Source organism: Rhinoderma darwinii, chromosome 8 (assembly GCF_050947455.1).
Source record: "Rhinoderma darwinii isolate aRhiDar2 chromosome 8, aRhiDar2.hap1, whole genome shotgun sequence".
NCBI classification, from domain to species: domain Eukaryota; kingdom Metazoa; phylum Chordata; class Amphibia; order Anura; family Rhinodermatidae; genus Rhinoderma; species Rhinoderma darwinii.
Window position 1 is genome coordinate 29,896,578 of NC_134694.1, and position 22,133 is coordinate 29,918,710.

The window sequence follows — 22,133 nt, forward strand, 5'->3', positions numbered from 1 at the left end:
GCAATGAAGAGGAGAGACCATTGCTGAACATTCTTTTTTGCGCTCTCGCAGATGTCGGTCAAGACGCACAATGAGAGTCATGGTATCCTGTAAATTCAAGGGCGGAGGGTAATTTACCAGAAGATCTTTTATGGTTTCAGAAAGGCCTCGGCAGAATTGACATCGGAGTGCTGCATCATTCCACTGTGAAGGGATGGACCACCGTCTAAATTCCGAACAGTAATCCTCGACAGGACGCCGTCCCTGCTGGAGAGATAAAAAGATTGGCCTCCGCCATTGCAGTGATATCTGGTTCACCATATAATAAAACTAGGGCCACAAAGAAGGTCTCAACAGAGAAAAATTCAGGGGCATTGGGTCTCAACAAAAAGGCCCAGGTTTGAGGATCTCCCTGCAATAGAGAAATGACGAGGCCAACTTGTTGCTGCTCAGTTCCAGAGGAAAAAGGCCTTAGACGAAAATATAATTTACAACTTTCACGAAAGTTAATGAAAGACTTACGATCACCGAAAAAAATGATCAGGTAAGTTCATTTTAGGTTCAACCGGAGTTACAGCCAGAACGACTGCTTGGACCTGCGCAGTTTCATGGTGTTGAATCCTTTTGGTTAGATCTTGTACCAGCTGAGGCAGTGCATATGCTCAACCAGGCCGTACATAGGTTCCATTGTGTAAAAGACCATTTTTAAAGGCTTGTGATTATGTCAAGGAATTACTACTTGAGCAATTCCTTAGGGTGCAAGTTTATGGTATTGCTATACGAGCAATTACCCAAAGGCAGCTGGAGACTGGATCAAGCATACAGGTAAATCAGCTACCTCAAGTCTGTTATCACTCTGGTCAGCAGAGACTTAGGCTACTCTATGGACTTCACCAGAGCCCGCCGCAAGGCAGGTTGGATTTGGCTGTATAGAACCCAGGTTGCTTTTACAAAATAAGGTGTTGGACAAGAGGTGCACATGCAGGCAATACCAGAACGGATAGCCAGACAAGCCAGAGAGTTAATCAATAAGCAGAGTTCAAAACCAGGAGATACTAAAAGTCCAAATCGCAAAACAGAGGAATACCAGAAGTTGCAAAGGTCGAAACTAGCCGAGAGCAGAATGTGCAAATAAGTGAGCAGAGGGTAAATCCAAAGACAATGCCGAGGTTGAATTCAAAGAGTCCAAATAGACAAGGTGATTCAGGGTGTAACCAGGAGCTTGATCAGATAAATGAATACACAAGACAATAACAAGCAACAATGAGAAAACTGAACAGATTCAAATACTCCACTCTTGGCTCTGATAGGTTTCTGACAGAGAAATGAGATTGGCTCTGCATCTCAAACCAGGGCCACCCAGAAGCTTGGCTAGTAGTCATGACAACCTTAAAGTGACGGACGTTTTCTAACATTACCGATTACATCGAAGTTCATAACATCAATAAATCACTTTTGTAATATACTTTTATTAAAAACTTAGCTCCATTTCAGTAGCAGTTATGTATCCACTGTACAAAGAGGATGCAGAACGTCGTTGTCAGAAAAATTCATCAGTAATCTTGTCTGACAGCGGCTTTTGTGTGCCTCTGACATCTTACAAAAACCTAATACTGAGAAATTCAAGCAGCTTCTGTGTGACTCTGACACCTCATCTAAGCCTGATACTGATAAAATCAAAGTATTCAGCTGACAACAGCGTTCTGCAGCTTCTATGTACAGTGAATAGAAGCTGTAGAACTGAAATGAAGCAAAAGTTGTAATAAAAGTATATAACAAAAGTGATTTGTATGCGCAAAAATACATACATTTCAGTAAAAAAAACAACAAAGGTGTCCATAGTCTTTTTAAGTGAGCATTTAAATAAGAAAATGCAAATACATACTTAAAGAGGTATTCTTCTCTACCTATACATTGTGTACTTTAAAGGGCTTATCCCGGATTTTAAAATTGATGGCCTTTTCTAACCATAAGCCATCAATATTAGATCTGTGGGGATCTGACTCTCGGCATCGCTGCCGACCAGCTGTTTGAAGGAGCCGCGGTGCTGATACTCAAGCATTCGGAGCGGCTGTGCAATGTATTACAGCACTGCCTATTCACTTGAAAAGGACAATGCTGCACAGCCGATATGAAAGTAACGGTGTGTGCAAGTGCAAACAAAATCCATGTAAACAATGAAGAGGGTGTGTCGCTCAGACTTAATGCTCAGCATTGTCCCCTATAGATGTTTTCTGAAAGACTGGACAGTGCATCTTTACCACTATGCAGGCTTCATATATCAATGTAGTTGTTCTTAATTATATTTTCTACTCCAATGACTTAATAACTATTTCATGTAATGGAAATAAATTGACCAAGGCAATACATAACTACTTTTTGTAAATCACAACTTAGATTAGATTATCACTGAGTTTAGGCTATTCATTAGGCGGGACTATATAAAATGTATGCCCTAGATGTATGCAACTGTATGCCTATTTAGATGCATCCATTTGCCATTGACTCCCATTGCATACATTTTTGCATAGAGTTGAGGCGATGATACGGATGCAATAGAGTGTCCTTTTGCCTTACAGATGTAGACATCTTTATCTTGACTCTGATAACTTGCTGCAGCGTGATATCACACAACAAAAGCCATTGAAAATGTCAAGTTAAGTGTGTATTTAATGTGTTAAAAGTCAAGATAAAGATGGCTACATCTGTACGTTTGGTCGGTGTACCTTTGCCTCAATTATATAAAAAATGGCTAATGATAGTCCATGGTTACATTAGACTAATATGTCAGGAGAATTTCATGACATATACACCGAAAACAGAGCCAAAACCTGTTTGTTTTTTTTTATGTCTGCTGTGTGTGCAACATTCCTTGTGTTTTATCATTAAAAGAAGAACATCCAATGACAAAAGTACTTATTATTCAATGTGGCAGCTCTTAGCACTGACCCGTAAGAAGCAATATGTCCGGTCGTGGCTCTGATAGGACACCTCTACACTGTTCTTCCACCGGAAGTGGGATTACAAGAAGTCCATCTGCCAGTTGTGGGAAGTCTTTGATGAAGTTATTCTCTCTATAAAATCCATAGCAAATAAAATAAGCATTCATATTTAAAGATAAGTGTCACTTTATAATTAAGAAATACAAATATATATGTAACATATAAAGCCCTAATCAGATTTTAAAACCCACAGTCCTCACAATCAATCCGTGCAAAATTTTCATGGGGACCATTGGCATTGCTAGGCCCGAGTCTAGTAACAACCCTGAGGGGTACCATACACACCCTAATGATAGTGCAAGAAGAAATAAGCAAGAGAACCAGACTCCACTTCAAGATGTGATTTATACAAGTATACTAAACACTGAAAGTTTCCATTCACTGGCAGCAAGCAGACATTTTGAGACTATACTAGAGAGTTGCTTTACTTTCTGGACAGCATCTATATAGTAAAATTTGCTGTCACCAGGTCTAGATGATTACAGACAACCTCCAAATGATAATCTTCTGTGCTACTGAGCTCTTTAATCAAGTAATTAATAAATTATGTATGATGGAGAATGTAATCTCTAAAGATAAACATGAATATTACATTGTACAAATTTGAGAAATATTTCTTAGCATTAAGTATTCAGATTTTAGGTTACAATTTTTAGGATGCGCTGACTTCTAATTTATATTTTCCTTTAATTATTTTTTCTCTTTTGCCTTATGGGTGAACGACAGCATCTGTGCTTTTTGCAACAGGGATAAAATTAAGGACATTATCCTGACGATCCTGGTGACATTAATATACATAGCTGTGCATCGACATGCCCACAACTCCATACCTGATATAAAGCAGAAATAGAAGAGAAAGGTGAGGAGAAGATGGGATCATACAGATGTAGCAGTGCTGAATTCTCGTAGTCATGTCTTAGGTGAGACAGAACTTCTGCCGCTGCCCATATAGCATCACCTGGATCAACCAGGCCCATAAGATTGTGAGGCCGTTCCTTTAACCCAGTAAAACTATACAGACCCCAAGAAACAGTCAATGCCCGCCCTTATCTATCGTCTCCTCTTGCCGGCCGCAGTGGCAGGAGTCCTGAGTACATCCCAATGCCATTACCAGTCCTGAGCAGCAGTGCCAACTAAGCCAGAATTGTCAGCCAAGCCATGAGTAAGGATAGCCTATGCAGCCATATCAGGTAGGAATTCTAAGTCTTCTATTACTTTGTGCACCTCGCCCCTGGCACTTTCTGTGTCCCCTGCCCCCAACGGACCCTCAGCCATCTTCTGTCCACCTGCCCCCCCACTGAACCACCACCACATTCTGGTCTCCTGCCATCCACAGTACCCTTAACACCTTCTTTATTACCTACCCCAACAGTGCCTCTGATACCTTTTGTCATCCATGGTCCTGCCCCACACAGAGCCCCTGCCATACCAAAATGGCGATCCGATGCCCAAAATTCTTGGCAGTATGGGGCTCAGAAAGTGATGATGGCGGCCCTGAATAGGATGCCATCAGAATGCAAATCCAAATTTATAAATCACATATTTAAATCACAGTTTTTGCTACAATTACAATATACATTTTTTTGTTTGAAATGTACTAGCTACAAAAACATATATACTCACTGTTAAAAGTTTTAGTGGATAATTTTTGTAAATGTAGTGGCATTCCAGTAAATAAAGCTTTAACTTGTAAGTTTCTAATATACAGTACTTTTGTATATCAATTCATTATGGTTTTTAAAATATCTGCTTGTTGTCATTAAATACTAACCTTGAGGCTTGGGCTACGTGGAGATTTTTTTGTAGCGTGATTTTCAAATTTTAACTATCAAGCAACAGCTGCAGCCCACAAGAGTGAAGTGAGTTGCATGCATTCTCATCATGCAGCTGTAGTTCAATAGTTAAAATTTGACGTGGTACAAATAGCCTCCATGTAGCACCAGCCTTATTGTTTACTTCCAGAGTATTAACCCCTTCTGCATATCGGTGTATGCCCATTTTAACCGTGCCTTAACGCAAATGGGCATACAGTTATGCCCTGAGAATAAAGCAGGCACAGGAGCTGTGCCCGCCCCATCCACAGCGGGTGCTGGCTCTAATATACAGCCGACATTCTGCTGCAACGGCGGAGATCACAGTTATCTCCGACGATCGCCGTCATTTAACCCCTTAAATGCTGCAGTAAATAGCGACCGCGACAACTAAGTGGTTTACACAGAGGGCAGTGACTCCATCTGAACCCCATCGAACCCAACTAGGAAGCCTAACAATGGCCTTGTGGTCGGCCATGTACAAGACTGTAAGGTCCTGCCAAAAGGTGAACACCGTAAAAACAATAAAATAAAAAACAATGGCAGAAATTGCTTTTTTGGTCCGTTTGTCTCCAAGAAATTGGAATGAAAAGTAATCAACAATTGCATGTACCTCAAAAGTATACCAATAAAAACTACAGTTTGTCACGCAAAAAAACAAGCCCTCACACCACTCCGTTGACAAAAAAATAAAAAAGTTATGGCTCTCGGGATATGGTGACAACAAAACATTATTTTATTTAGAAAAAAGTGTTTTTATTGTGTAAAACTAGTAAAACATTTAAGAACTATATACATTTGGTATCGTCGTAATCGTATCGAAGCGCAGAATAAAGGAAACATGTTGTTTATACTGCACAGGGAAAATTTATAAAAAACAGTGCCAGAATAAAAACTGATAAAAAAAATGGCATGTACCCCAAAAATTATACTAATGAAAACGACAGCTCGTTCCATTAAAATCAAGCCATCACACAGCTCCGTCAATGGAAAAATATAAAGTTATGACTTTCGGAACGCAATGATACAAAACTACGTCCCGCACTAATTTATATGTCCAGCAGTTCTTCACCTAAAACCCCACGTCACTATTTGCAAGGCCCCACAGGTGGCTCACGTAAATGCAGCAGAGACAATGACAATTTAAGGTCTTGTGCTGGATATGGGGCTAGTGAAGAAGTCAAAGATTAGGCAATAGAGTGTGGTATTTTTTGAAAACTGTAGAATCTGTGTTATAAATATTGAGTTGTGTTTTTCTGTTAACACTTGCTGTGTTACTGAAATAAATGGATTCAATTAAAAATCTGCCAGAAAAAATTTAATTTGTAAATTGCCTCTCCACTTTGCTTTAATTCATGTGAAACACCTAAAGGGTTAACACATTTCCTAGATGCTATTTTAAATACGTTGAGGGGTGCAGTTATTAAAATGGGATGGCTTATGAGGGGTTTCTTACATATAGACCCCTCAAAGCCACTTCAAAACTGAAGTGGTGCCTAAAAAAATATGTCTTAAAAATGTTGTTGAATATTTGAAAAACTGCTAGTAAACTTATAAACCTTATAACTTCCTGAAAAAATAAAATTAAATAAAAAATATGATACCTACATAATGAAGACATATGGAAACCTTATTTATTTACTAATTTGTGTATTTCAAATGTAGTAAAATGCTAAATTGTCTTTACATTTTAGATTTTTTTTATAAATAAAGAGTAAACATAAACCAAATTTTACCATTAACATAAAGTACAATGTGTTACGAAAAAACAATCTCAGAATCACTTGGATAAGTAAAACCATAAAGTGACACGTTAGATTTAGAAAAAACGGGCTGGTCCTAAAGGCCAAAATAATCCCAGTCCTGAAGGGGTTAACACGTCCTTGTGATGTAATGCTTGCATAGCTGCCCAGAGCTCTAATAACTGACCAGGACAGAATTGTATCCACTAGAAGAAAACAATGAATAGTTCCTACTCTATGACAGCAGAGATCTTGAAAACGTCAAAGAATTGATACACAAATTATATTAGGGAACTGTATAACTTTTCAATATATAATGAACTCCTTGGCAACTTGTGACGTAACTGTACATCACAGGCAGCAAGGGGTAGTATGGAGCGGGCTCATGGGCTGAGTCCACTCCATACCCAACAGATGTCGGCTTTATGTTACAGTCAACACCTCACTGCAAAAGCTGGCATCGGAGATAACTCCATTCCCAGCTGTTTAACCACTTAGATGCCATGGTCATCAGCGACTGCGGCATCGACCCCAGGTGCGGACATATCGCCGGTGCAGCCAGTTCAGCTGCACAGGGACTCGGAGGGGGTGGGGGCCTGCTCAGCTGCCCTAAACGCTATGCGCATAGATTGGCACCTAAATCGGCACGGCCGTGCAGCAGACTGAGTGAGGCGCCCCTTCCCTCCCTGTGCACTTTCGGCAACTTACAGATCGGGCCCCCTTCCTTCACATATGTTATTGATGCCATCAATAACATATGTTAAGGAAGGGGGCCCGATCTCTAAGTTGCCGAAAGTGCACAGGATGGGAGGGGGCACCCTGTCTGCCGTGCGGCCGCGCCGATCTATTACTTAGAAAATGTATTAGGAGGGGAGGGGTCTGACGAGGCTTCCTCTGTCTGGTGGTCTTCGTCACCTAGTAACCAGCGTCTCTGTCAGATACAGTGCAACATCTGAAAGTGACACTCACTAGGTGACCAAGACCACCAGCAAGCACCTAGCAAGCAGCATCGCTATCTTCGGACCAGTTATTGATCTGGGATGGCGGCTGTAAAGGATCTGCCAGACACAGCTTCTGTGTCGACGCCTGTGGTTAATCAGTCTGCACCTGCTCCTAAGTCTGATAGAGTGACACGATCAGCTACCACTCAGGCTGGGAGGCTGAGGAGTGGGAGAGCCTATCACAGCCTGGCCAGACGGAGCTAGCTCCCGCCCTCTGTCTATTTATACCTTCATTTCCTGCTCCTCCTTTACCTGTTATTCTGTCTGGTTTCCTGGCTCTGCTGTTCCTGCTAGTACTATTTACCTCTGCTTCAAATTGACCCTGGTTTTACTGACTAATCTCCTGCTCTGCGTTTGGTACCTCGTACACTCCTAGTTTGACTCGGCTCGTTCTACTCTTGTTTTTTTCTGATCTCTTCAATCAGGTTCAGGTGGCCCAATGGTTCTCTAAGTTTGATCTACGGGGGGCTTATAACCTTATCCGCATCAGAGAGGGGGATGAGTGGAAGACTGCGTTTAACACGCCCGAAGGTTATTTCGAATACCTCGTCATGCCCTTTGGGTTGTGTAATGCTCCCGCGGTCTTCCAGAATTTCATAAATTAGATTTCAAGAGACTACATGGGGGTATTTCTTGTAGTGTACCTTGATGACATACTTGTGTTTTCCAAGTACTGGTCCTTCCACATTGAGCATGTCAGGAAGGTGCTCCAGGCCCTTCGGGAAAACAAACTCTTTGCTAAAACCGAAAAATGTGTGTTTGGGGTGCAGGAGATAAATTTTTTGGGTCAAATCCTCACTCCTCATGAATTCTGCATGGACCCTGCCAAGGTTCAGGCTGCGGCTGAATGGGTCCAACCTGCCTCCCTGAAGGCGTTACAGTGCTTCCTGGGGTTTGCTAATTCTTATAGGAGATTTATTGCTAACATTCTCGGTCATCGCTAAGCCTCTTACAGATCTTACTCGCAAAGGTGCTGATCTCCTCCACTGGTCCCCAGAGGCGGTCCAGGCTTTTGAGGTCCTTAACCCTTTCAGGACTGAGCCTGTTTTGGCCTTCAGGACGAAGCCGATTTTTCAAATCTGACATGTGTCACTTTATGTGGTAATAACTCCGGAATGCTTTTGCCTATCCAAGTGATTCTGAGATTGTTTTCTCGTGACATATTGTACTTTATGTTAGTGAAAAAATTTGGTTGATAATTTGGTTGTGCGCATGCGCGAGGCGGGGGGCCATTCATGACGTAGTCCACGGCGCAACATGGACTTGGGCCCTGTGCAGGTGCGCACTGCTCACTTCCGGACACCGTGGACGGCGTGATTGAGGTGCCGCCTCTCCTCGTGCAGGCGCCAGCTGAACATCCTATGGACAAGTAAGTGTGGTACACTTTTCAGCTGTGTACCCCCTATTTAAATCCTCTGGTCACACTCTTCCAGCACCCCCTGACGAAGCCAGGTGCGAAACGCGCGTTGGGGTGTTCTGACAGTGTTGTGGCAGTGGAATGGCTCATGGTGGGTTCTTGGTATGCGTATTCTGAGGTCTCAGTGATTTTTCCATGATTGTTACCATACACTCTTTGTGGTCATACTCCAGGCATTTGCTGTGGTGATTGGTATAAGTACATTCATACTCATGGTACATACTTTTTATTCTATGATATAGTCTTCATAGTACCACCATTGTTTGCCCTGCCTTATATTCAACACTGTCTATTTCTTTGCACTGCCTGTACATTGTTTTTATGGGTGTTCATTTTTAAAGTGTCTTGATCAACTGTGTTTTTTGTCTTCAATAAAGTGATTTTGTATTTTTCTAAGATATGTTTGATTTGGTCTTATTGTAGCATGTAGGGATAACTTTTTGGTGTTTCTATGCATGGGGTCCCATATGTGCAACTATACTCATTGATATATGACCTTGAATATATAGGTATTCTTTTTTGGTTTAATTATTGTCTTTTTGGTGAATACAGGTCCTGGTATGGATTATCGCGGTCGTGACCAAAATTGGGTCACTCAGTTGTCAGATGTTTTTAAAAGTGATATACATTCAGAGGTTGGCACCTATGTACCTTTGAATAGAGATATTCCATTACGCATCAAATCTTTATTGGAAAAGTGGACCAGAACATGGTGGAACAAGGCTTCTCTGGAGCATTATCTCAGTAAAGATATTCCCAGGGGATTGAGAATCAAAATTACACCTTCATTTCCGGTTGACGACCACCTATTCAGACAGAGGTGGGAAGATGCATGTAAAATCTGTTCCAGAACGATGTTAGAATTACTGATAGGGTGTGATAAACAGACCCTTGAAGTATTAGAAAGTGAAATCGAACCACTACAGCAAGATTTGAAGGCGAAAATGACGACAGAAGAGATGTTCACCTTTGAAAAGGAATTAGATAGTGAATTTCTCAAATGGGAAAAAGAGATCCAACAATTTAAAATGAAGAAATTTCAGCGTGACCTCTCTGATTACCAGAATGATCGTGTCTTTAGGTGGAACTGGCAACATTCTATGAGGTCAAGATCAAGATCGAGATCACGATCAGGTTATACATCGTCATCTTCCAATGAAGGACCATCAACTGTTCGTTTTTTAGGCAAACGCCCCAGATGGGAGCAAGATACAGGACATCCAATGGGCAAAAGCAAAAGAAACAAGCCTCTAGATGGAGGGATGAACCTCAGGAACAGACAGGCAAAGATCAACTAAAGGTAATTAATCTGTCTAATGAGATATTAACGCAGGCACAGATAGAACTATTAGGAATGGGTTTGACCTTTTCCCCGGTATCCAACTTTGATTTTTTTGAGGCTGTCAAGGATGTACATCTCTTTGCCAGAAAACTGCTTTTTAAAAAGCACTTTTCTAAATATGATGTGCAACTTTTTACAGGAAAGGATGAACAGTTAACTCTTAGGGCTCTTGATGAGCTTCTAAAAGAACAAGAACCAATTGTTGAACATAAATTCCCGTTGGGAGTCAGGGGGCGCTCTACCACATTTCCTCCTTTGTCAATGTGTCCTGCAGTTGACACTTTTGTGAGACTGGTCACTAATAAATCGAGTAAATTGTCTTCAAATCGTACACATGACAATTTAAATGGGGCACAACGTGAGGCCCTTGAACAATTAAAAATAATGAAAACTGTGGTTATAAAGCCAGCTGACAAAGGTGGAAATGTGGTATTGTGGCCTGTTGAAAAATATGAGAGAGAAGCCTTCAGACAGCTCAATGATGTGTCATGCTATCAAAAATTGGATGGATGTCCTCTTGGCAGTTTTAAGACCCAACTAGACCAAATTTTATGGAAGGCTTTTGAATCCAACATTATACCTAAAACCACACTCGATGGTCTGATTGTTGACAAACCCATCTTAGCAACCCTGTATCTGCTCCCCAAGGTCCACAAAAATCTAGTGGAGCCCCCGGGAAGACCGATAGTCTCGGGCAATGGAAGTTTGTGTGAAACTGTATGTCGCTTCATTGACCATTATCTTAAACCCCTTGTGAGCAAATTACCTTCGTATATTCGTGATTCTACGGATGTTTTGAATAGGTTAGAGGGGGTTTTTATGGGTCATGATGACTTCTTTGTGACATGTGACGTGGAGTCACTTTATACTTCAATTGAACACAAACATGGCATTGAAGCTGTTAGGTTCTATTTAAATGGGACCAACTTGGAACCCGATCTCATTGACCTGCTGATTTTATTACTAGATTTTGTCTTACATCACAATCTATTCCTTTTCAAAGATCGATACTTTCTACAAAAGAGGGGTGTGGCAATGGGGGCGACTTGTGCGCCCTTATATGCCAACCTTTTTCTTGGCCATTGGGAGCAGAATCTACAATTACCTGATGCTGATGATGGAGGCGTCCTGATTTGGATGCGCTTCATCGATGACATACTGTTCCTCTGGCATGGTGAGAGAGAGAAGCTTGACAGGTTTCTTGTGGATCTGAATGTCAACCAGCTCAATATCCGTTTGACTTCTAAACTGAGTCGTACGGATATTGAGTTTCTTGACATCAGACTCACTAGTGACATAGATGGCTCAATTGTCACTGATATTTTCAGGAAAATTACATCAGTTAATTATTTCCTTTATGCTAAATCATCTCATCCCCCACAGACACTGAGAGCAGTTCCAACGGGACAATTTTTAAGAGCACGCCGGATATGCTCCACAGAATCAGCCTTTGAGAATCAGGCCTCTGACCTTTTAAAGAGGTGTCGTGCTAGAGGTTATAAATCTATGGATATTGAGCAAGGATACATGAGAGCTAAAAATACGCAACGAAGTGACCTACTCATACCCAAACCTAAGAAAAAGAACAGCAATGAAGAGGTAAGGTTCATCACTGGATATCATGCCCAATGGAGAGAAATGAAATAAATTTTTTAGAGGTTTTGGCCAATTCTCCATACTGATATAGACTTGAGTGTAGCGCTATCAGACTATCCCCTTATGACTTCACGTAGATTGCGTAATCTAAGGGATATATTAGTCAAGAGTCATTATGTAGCTCCTACCTCAGGATTTATATTTAATTCCAGTGGACCAAAGTGGGGATCATGTGGGGCATGCTCTCTAATGACTAGATCTCTACATTTTAGTGACTCTTCTGGGTCAAGAGAATACAAGATCTGTCATAATATCATGTGTCATTCAACTGCTGTGGTTTACTATGCTAATTGCCCATGTCGACTAATATATGTGGGTCTCACTTCTAGAGAACTTCGTGTGAGAATCCTTGAACATATAAGGGACATAAAGGGAGCTATGAAAACTGATGATCCTGAAAAACTAAGCAAACTAAAACCGATACCTCGCCATTTTCGTGATCACCACCAAGGTAATTGGAGACTTCTCACCTTCAGGGGAATTGACAAGATCTCTTTAGGAAACAGAGGGGGTAATGTTCAGAGAATCCTTGCCCAACGTGAATGCAAATGGATTGTGAAATTACAGACCGTTTTCCCCAAGGGGTTAAATGAAATGGTCAGCTTTGCTCCGTTTTTATAATGTGAATTTCTAGTAGGTGCCAACCTCTGCTATGTTTTATCCTTTTGTGAGTGGGGAGGATTTATCATTTAACCTTTGCTTGCTTGTCTTTTCAGAGTGGACTTTACTTGTCATATCGGAGGTGCATGAGGCGCATGTTTATATTGAGGCACATGGTTGCATTGGAGGCACATGAGGATAGTTATCTCATACTTTCTGATATAAACGTGGTTTCGGTGTCAACATCATCTGCTAATATCTTCTATGTAGTGATTGGTTCTTCTAACCCCTCTTTTTTTATGACTTCGTGGCTATGTGATGATTGCATTAGGTGGCAATAGTGATACTTCTGCTTATGACCTAGTCCAGTTATCTTTTGAGTGAATTGTCTCTATATTTTGGCATTCTATAGATGCACTATAATATTGATGGATGTTTCGTTCTAACACGGTTTTAATTATCATATGCTTTTTTCTATCCATATGTCTTTTCACCTTTATTATTTTTGTTGCTTCGAAGCGACACAATTGTGCTTTAAATGCACTCCTAACTTTATTTATTTAGTATTTGACTGTTCTCAGTCTTTTTGTGACCTATCGGGTCCTCTTATGCACATTTATTAAATATTTTTTCACTTATTTCTATGTGAGCATGCTTGTGGTTATAGATATATAATTGTATATGCACGTATGCATACATGCTTACCTATTTTTATATATACTCATATAAATATATATTTTTTCATATATTTACTTATTTTTCACCTACATACCTTTAAACCACTTATGTCACATTTTAACTCATATATATTTTTTTATTTTTTTGATCCATCTATGTAATGTGGTATGATGTTTGGTCATACAATCCTATATATATATATGGTGATATTTCACCTTAAATTCTCTGTGATTTGTGTGCACAGTGGGCTCCTAGGCATGCATTGGGTCCCCCTCTGTACACTTTCTTCACATATTATTGCCCGATTTGCTGTTGTCATAGCTTTATCTGTCGGAACTAATGTTCGATCCATAATATATATATATATCCTGAAATGCCAATGTATGCTCTCATCCATAATATTCTTGTTATCTTGTAAACGCATTTCTCTAACTGTTAATAGTGCTCCTGTATACATACCGCTTTCTATCATTGGACATGGGCAACTGCGATTGCCTTGCCCCTGTCCAAGATGGATGCGGTGGTCCGTGGTTGTTGTGTGCATGCGCGAGACGGGGGCCGTTCATGACGTAGTCCACGGCGCAACATGGACTTGGGCCCTGTGCAGGTGCGCACTGCTCACTTCCGGACGCCGTTGACGGCGTGATTGAGGTGCCGCCTCTCCTCGTGCAGGCGCCAGCTGAACATCCTATGGACAAGTAAGTGTGGTACACTTTTCAGCTGTGTACCCCCTATTTAAATCCTCTGGTCACACTCTTCCAGCACCCCCTGACGAAGCCGGGTGCGAAACGCACGTTGGGGTGTTCTGACAGTGTTGTGGCAGTGGAATGGCTCATGGTGGGTTCTTGGTATGCGTATTCTGAGCCTCAGTGATTTTTCCATGATTGTTACCATACACTCTTTGTGGTCATACTCCAGGCATTTGCTGTGGTGATTGGTATAAGTACATTCATACTCATGGTACATACTTTTTATTCTATGATATAGTCTGCATAGTACCACCATTGTTTGCCCTGCCTTATATTCAACACTGTCTATTTCTTTGCACTGCCTGTACATTGTTTTTATGGGTGTTAATTTTTAAAGTGTCTTGATCAACTGTGTTGTTTGTCTTCAATAAAGTGATTTTGTATTTTTCTAAGATACGTTTGATTTGTTCTTATTGTAGCATGTAGGGATAACTTTTTGGTGTTTATATTTCCCATAGGTCTACTTTATGTTTGCATCATTTTTTGAAAATTCTTTTATTTTTCTAGGACGTTACAAGGCTTAGAACTTTAGCAACAATTTCTCATATTTTCAAGAAAATTTCAAGCCTATTTTTTCAGGGACCAGTTCAGTTCTGAAGTGGCTTTGAGGGCCCTATATATTAGAAAGTCCCCATAAATCACCCCATTTTGAAAACTGCACCCCTCAAAGTATTCAAAACAGCATACAGAAAGTGTTTTAACCCTTTAGGTGTTTCACAGGAATTAAAGCAAAGTAGAGGTGAAATTTACAAATGTCATATTTTTTTTTTCGAAAATTCATTTGTAATAAATTTTTTCTGTACCACAGAAGGTTTTACCCAAGAAATGCAACTCAATATTTATTGCCCAGATTCTGCAGTTTTTAGAAATATCCCACATGTGGCCCTAGTGCGGTAATGGACTGAAACACAGGCCTCAGAAGCAAAGGAGCACCTAGTGGATTTTGGGGCCTCCTTTTTTTAGAATATATTTTAGGCACCATGTCAGGTTTGAAGAGGTCTTGTGGTGCCAAAACAGTGCCAAAACAGCCCCTAAAAGTGATCCCATTTTGGAAACTACACCCCTCAAGGAATTTATCTATGGGTATAGTTAGGATTTTCAACCCACAGTTTTTTTGCTAAATTTATTTGAAATAGTATGTGAAGATGAAAATCGGCTTTTTTTGTGAAAAAACTTAAAGTAGAAAAAACACCCCAACATATGTAAAGCAATTTCTTCCGATTATAGCAATACCCCATATTTGGTAATAAACTGCTGTTTGGACCCACAGCAGGTCTCAGAAGAGAAGGAGCTCCATTTGGATTTCTGATTTTGCTGGAATAGTTTTCAGTGCCGTGTCGCGTTTGCAATGCACTGGAGGGATGAAAACCGTGGAAACCCCCCAATAGTGACCCCATTTTGGAAACTACACTGAATTCATTGGAATTAGTATGTAAAGGTAAAAATCTACTTTTTTTCTGTAAGAACTTAGACATTTTTTATTTTTACAAGGAATAAAGGAGAAAAAGCACCACAGCATTTGTAAAGCAATTTCTCCTGATTACGTAAATACCCCATATGTGGTAATAAACTGCTGTTTGGACCCACACCGGGGCTTAGAAGGGAAGGAGCGCTATTTGGCTTTTGGAGCTCAAATTTAGCTGGAATAGTTTTGGGTGTCATGTCGAATTTGCAAAGCCACTAAGAGACCGAAACAGTGGAAGCTCCCCAAAAGTAACCCCATTTGAGAAACTACACCACTTAAGAAATCTATCTAGGGGTATAGTGAGCATTTAGGCCCCACACGGTTTTTGCAGAATTTATTAGAATTAGGCCGTGAAAATTAATATCAACATTATTTCCACTAAAATGTTGAATTTTTTCAATTTCACAAAGGATAAAGTAGAAAATGCCACCCAACATTTGTAAAGCAATTTCTCCCGAGTACGGCTATACCCCACATGTGGTCATAAATGTTTTTTTCATTAGAAAGTAATTAACCCTTTCCGAACTAAACCATGTTTTGCTTTTTCTTTTTCGTTTTTCCTCCCCACTTTCCGAGAGCCATAACTTTTTTATTTTTCCGTCAATAGAGTGGTGTGAGGGCTTATTTTTTGCGGGACGAGCTGTAGTTTTTATTGCTACCATTTTTTGGTACATAAGACTTTTTGAGCACTTTTTATTAAATTTTTTGGTAAAGCGAAGGTGACCAAAAAACTGTGATTTTGCCGTTTACAATTCTTTATTTTTCACGGCGTTCACCATGCGAGTTCAATAATGGTATATTGTAATAGCTTGGACTTTTACGGACGTAGCGATACCAATTTTTTGTATTTTTTTTTATTTTTTTACATTACATTAGAGAAAAAATGTGAAAAGGGTTTCGTTTTGGACTTTAAATATTTATTTCTTTTTTTCCACTAATAATAACTATTTACTTTTGTTTTTACACATTTTATTAGTCCCCCTAGGAGACTTGAACCAGAAATCGTTAGATCACTGGTAGAATACACTGCAATACTAATGTATTGCAGTATATTGTCATTTTTACAGGCACCTGTAACAGCGTGTTCGCTGTTTCTGTCCGTTAGTCCTGGGTATCAGCTGTAATACACAGCTGACACCCTGCAGCGTATGGCGCGGGCTCAGCGCGTGAGACGCTCCATATATCACCCCCCACACCACAACATGCTATTAAGTCATGGTGCTCGAAGGGTTTAATGCGCAGCGGATGGTGCAGAGTGAAAATTAAAATTTTCCACTGATGTGCCATTTTAGTGCACTATGTGTTGTGCCCAGTTTGTACCACAAATACCTCATAAAATTTTAACCGGGTTCTCCCGGGTATGGCGATGCCATATCGGTGGACGTAAACGGCTGTTTGGGCACGCTGTAGGGCTCAGAAGGGAGGGACGCCATTTGGCTTTTGGAGCGCATATTTTGCTTGGTAGTAGCTCTGGCGTTTTGCTGGTATTTCAGTTTATAATGTGGGGGCAAATGTAGACTGGGCAGAGTACATCAGGGGCATAATAAGAGGGTATAATAATGCAGTAAATAAATAATAATCCGCAGATATGTGGCCTTTGTGGCACTTATAAATGGCGCCCAATCTTATCCGCTTTTGGAACACTGCACATTTTGCACTGCCATATTCTGGGAGCCAGAACTTTTTTATTTTTTCACCACCAGAGCCGTGTGAGGGCTTATTCTTTGCAGGACAATCTGTAGATTTCATTGGTACCATTTCGGGGTAAATGCCATTTTTTTGATCACTTTTTATTCCATTTTTCAGCAAGCCAGGTGACCAAAAACCATCAATTCTGACAATGATCTTTATTTATTTTTTACAGCGTTCACCCTGGGCTATAAATGACCATTATATTTTATTCTGCGGGTCGGTACGATTACAGCGATACCATATGTATATAGTTTTTTTATGTTTTGCAGTATTTGTGCAATAAAATAACTTATTTAGAAAATAATTTATTTTTTGTGTTACCATATTCTGAGAGCCATAAGTTTTTTATTTTTCAGTCAAAAAAGCTGTGTAAGGGCTTGTTTTTTTGTGGGACGGGTTGTAGTTTGTATCGGTACTATTTTGGCGTAAATGCGACTTTTTGATCACTTTTTATTGTATATTTTGGGAGGAGTGGTGACCAAAAAATAGTGATTCTGGAATTGTTTTTCGTTTATTTTTTTTTGCGGTGTTCACCGTGCGGGAAAAATAATATTATAGTTTTATAGTTGGGGTCGTTTACGAACACGGTGATACCAAATATGTGTACTTTTTTTTTTTACATGTTCATTTTTCTTCCTATAATAAAAGACTTATTATAGGAAAAAAAGCAGTTCTTGTTTATATCACTTATAACTTTATTTTTACACTTTTTTTAAAACATTTTTATTCTTTTTTTTACTTTTTTCACTTGTCCCACTAGGGGACACTTAGACTTGCAGCTCTGATCGCTGCTGGAACACATTACACTACACATGTAGTGTAATGCATTCCAACTGTCATTGTGACGTAACAGTCACACTGACAGGAAGCCTACGACGATCACCCTCCGGGTGGTCCTCATAGGCTTCTGTACATGGCAGCCCGGAAGCCATTGTCTGGCGTCCGGTTGCCATGGGTACCATCGCCAGCCCCCGTGATTTCACATGGGCGCTGCCGATCGGCGCTAAACACCTTAATTGTAGCGTTCAAAATCGAACGCCGCAATTAAGGGGTTAACTGCCGAAATCAGCGGCGATGGGCCGCTGATCGGCAATGGGGAATGCAGGGCAGACACCCTGCACAGTTAACCGCCGCTGCGGTGTAGCACCGCGCGGCGGTTAGCTGTCAAAGCACTGACGTTATTGCACGTCAAGGTGCGCGAAGTGACTGCTCACATTGACGTGCATTAACGTCAAGGTGCGGGAAGGGGTTAAGAAGTGCTTTATCTCGGCCCCAGTGCTGATTCAGCCTAACCAAATGGAGCCATTCATCGTGGAGGTTGACGCCTCTGAGGTGGGAGTGGGTGCTGTCTTGTCCCAGGGTACCAGGTCCCTCACCCATCTCCGTCCCTGTGCCTACTTCTCCAGGAAGTTCTCGCCTACTGAGAGTAACTATGACATTGGCAACCGCGAACTCTTAGCCATTAAATGTGCATTTGAAGAGTGGCGCCACTTCCTGGAGGGGGCTAGGCACCAGGTAATGGTCCTTACCGACCACAAGAATCTGGTTTTCCTAGACTCTGCCCGGAGGCTAAACCCGAGACAAGCTCGATGGGCGTTGTTTTCTACTAGATTCAACTTTTTGGTCACCTATAGGGCTGGGTCTAAAAATATTAAAGCTGATGCACTGTCGCATAGCTTCATGGCCAGCCCTCCTTCGGAGGAAGATCCTGCTTGTGTTTTGTCCCCAGGTATAATCATATCCTCTGTTGATTCTGACTTAGTCTCCGAAATTGCGGCTGATCAAGGTTCAGCTCCCGGGAACCTTCCTGAGAACAAGCTGTTTGTTCCCCTGCAATTCTGGCTAAGGGTACTCAGGGAAAATCATGACTCTGCACTATCTGGCCATCCAGGCATTCTGGGTACCAAGCACCTCATTGCCAGAAACTATTGGTGGCCTGGGTTGCCTAAAGACGTTAAGGCCTACATCGCCGCTTGTGAAATTTGTGCTAGGTCCAAGACTCCCAGGTCCCTACCAGTGGGCTTACTATGTTCTTTGCCCATTCCCCAGAGACCTTGGACCCATATCTCCATGGATTTTATCACCGATCTGCCTCCATCTTAAGGCAAGTCGGTGGTGTGGGTTGTAGTAGACCGCTTCACTAAGATGTGCCACTTTGTGCCCCTCAAGAAACTACCCAAAGCTAAGACGTTAGCTACCTTGTTTGTCAAACACATCCTGCGTCTCCATGGGGTTCCTGTCAATATTGTTTCTGACAGAGGGGTACAATTTGTTTCATTGTTTTGGAGAGCTTTCTGTAAAAAGTTGGAGATTGATCTGTCCTTCTCCTTGGCCTTCCATCCTGAAAATAATGGCCAAACTGAGAGGACTAATCAGTCTCTAGAACAATATTTAAGGTGTTTTATCTCTGACTGTCAATATGATTGGGTCTCCTTCATTTCCCTCGCCGAATTTTCCCTTAATAACCGGGTCAGTAACTCGTCAGGGGTCTCCCCCTTTTTCTGTAATTTTGTGTTTAATCCACGGTTCTCCTCCGTTTCACCTGGTGGTTTCAACAATCCCAAGGTAGATGTCGTTCATCGTGAACTGTGCACAGTCTGGGCCCAGGTTCAGAAGAACCTAGAGGCATCCCAGAGCATACAAAAGACTCAGGCAGATAGAAGACGTTCTGCTAACCCATTGTTTGTGGTCGGGGATCTGGTGTGGCTGTCTTCAAAAAATTTGCGCCTTAAAGTCTCGTCCAAAAAGTTTGCTCCCCGGTATATAGGGCCGTACAAGGTCATTGAAGTCCTTAACCCTGTCTCCTTCCGACTGGAGTTACCACCGTCTTTTCGAATACACGACGTGTTTCATGCCTCCCTCCTGAAACGCTGCTCCCCGTCTTTGGCTACCTCGAGGAAACCTCCACTCCCTGTTCTCACCCCTGAAGGGGTAGAATTCGAGGTGGCCAAGATTGTGGACAGCAGGATGGTCCAAGGCTCCCTCCAGTACCTGGTCCATTGGAGAGGATACGGGCCTGAGGAGAGGACTAGGGTACCCGCCCAGGATGTTCACGCTGGGGTATTGCTCAGGAGGTTCCATCTTCGGTTCCCCAATAAGCCAGGTCCACCTAGAAAGGGTCCAGTGGCCCCTCGTAAAAGGGGGGGGTACTGTAAAGGATCTGCCAGACACAGCTTCTGTGTCGATGCCCGTGGTTAATCAGTCTGCACCTGCTCCTAAGTCTGATAGAGTGACACGATCTGCTACCACTCAGGCTGGGAGGCTGAGGAGTGGGAGAGCCTATCACAACCTGGCCAGACGGAGCTAGCTCCCGCCCTCTCTCTATTTATACCTTCATTTCCTGCTCCTCCTTTGCCTGTGATTCTGTCTGGTTTCCTGGCTCTGCTGCTCCTGCTAGTACTATTTACCTCTGCTTCAAATTGACCCTGGCTTTACTGACTACTCTCCTGCTCTGCGTTTGGTACCTCGTACACTCCTGGTTTGACTCTGCTCGTTCTACTCTTGTTGCTCACGGTGTTGCCGTGGGCAACTGCCCCATTTCCCTTACCTTCTGTGTACCCTTGTCTGTCGTGCACATATTGAGCGTAGGGACCGTCGCCCTGTTGTACGCCGTTGCCTAGGACGGGCCGTGCCAGTAGGCAGGGACTGAGTGGCGGGTAGATTAGGGCTCACCTGTCTGTCTCCCTACCCCGTCATTACAGAGGCACTGCTGAAATTAAGCCTAATACTGGTTGGCTGAGCCTCTCAGCCAATCAGTGTTAGGCCTTATTCACACGCTGCGTTTTTTTGCGCGTTGCAGTTACGTGTGTTTGCTGCGTGGCTGCGTGATTTTCACACATATGCCATCCTTATGACATGCGGTTTTGATGTTTAGAAAAAGAAATGAAGGAAGTGGTTTTATTTTTCCCTTAATTTCTTGATCTACTGTTGCGCGAATCACGCGCGACACACGGAAGTGCTTCCGTGTGCTGCGCGTGATTTTCACACACTCATTGACTTCAATGGGTGCGTGATGCGTGAAAAACGCCCAAGTATAGGACATGTCGTGAGTTTTACGCAGCGGACACACGCTGCGTGAAAATCACAGAATGTCTGAACGGCCACATTGACTAACATAGGTCAGTGCGACCTATCACGTACATTAAACACGTTCGTGTGAATAAGGCCATAGGGTTCTTCTTGCTCTGCCCCCTTGAGCCTACCAGTGTTTTTACTGTGTAGTGTGTGTGTGCTGAGCGTCGTGAAAGGGACTGACTGAAAATAAAAAGAACCAGGAGGTAGTGGTTGCTGCCCCGTCTGTAGAAAGTGTTTGGAGTGGGGGGGAGCTCAGTGCACAGTTAAAGGGGTTTGCCTTTATTTAACATTTAAGGTATATCCACAGGATATGCCATAAATGTCCGATAGATGCGGGCAGTGGCGGATTAAGTAGAACATAGGCCCCGGGCTGTTCCACAAACTTGGGCCCCCCTTCCCCACCGCCACTCTGCCGTGTCTATAGTGAACACCACCTTTTTGTGCGAGCATTGACAAATGGTTGTTACGATTCCCCTTGTCAAAGGGCTGTGTCCCTATATACTGACAGTCTCCAACCATTGCTGACAGTATCACACTTCCTCTTGACAATGGGAATGGTAACACGCATTTGTCTGTCAGTCCTGGGTACACAAAGATATGTAGAATACAAGGATTTCCAGACATGTCAGGAGAGGGGACAGATCCCCTATAGATCCAGTGACTCACAAGTGACGTCTTCTCTGATGGGAGTCGTTCTCTTTTCTTCTCCATCTAACGCAGACCGTTATGTTGACTTCTTCTGAGACATCTTTGCTCCTCGATTCTGCAGCCATTTCCAACCTCTTTAGAAAACAAAAATTTAGACACCAAGGCCCAGGACCATACATTAAAGGGGTTGTCCAGGCACAGACCATTTTTTATACTGATGACCTATCGATGTGCCCGGACAACCCCTTTTACTCAGACTAATACATTTGGACCCCAG

At 42.0% G+C, this 22,133-nt stretch overlaps 1 protein-coding gene across 1 annotated transcript in view; it reads right to left on the reverse strand.

Annotated features, from left to right (window-relative positions):
• Positions 1–22,133, reverse strand: part of ASTN2 (astrotactin 2) — a 647,867-nt gene that overhangs the window by 213,040 nt on the left and 412,694 nt on the right. Inside the window, exon 13 of the mRNA XM_075835545.1 lies at positions 2,929–3,053. Coding sequence (XP_075691660.1) covers positions 2,929–3,053 — 125 coding nt within the window. The remainder of the gene's footprint in view (positions 1–2,928; positions 3,054–22,133) is intronic.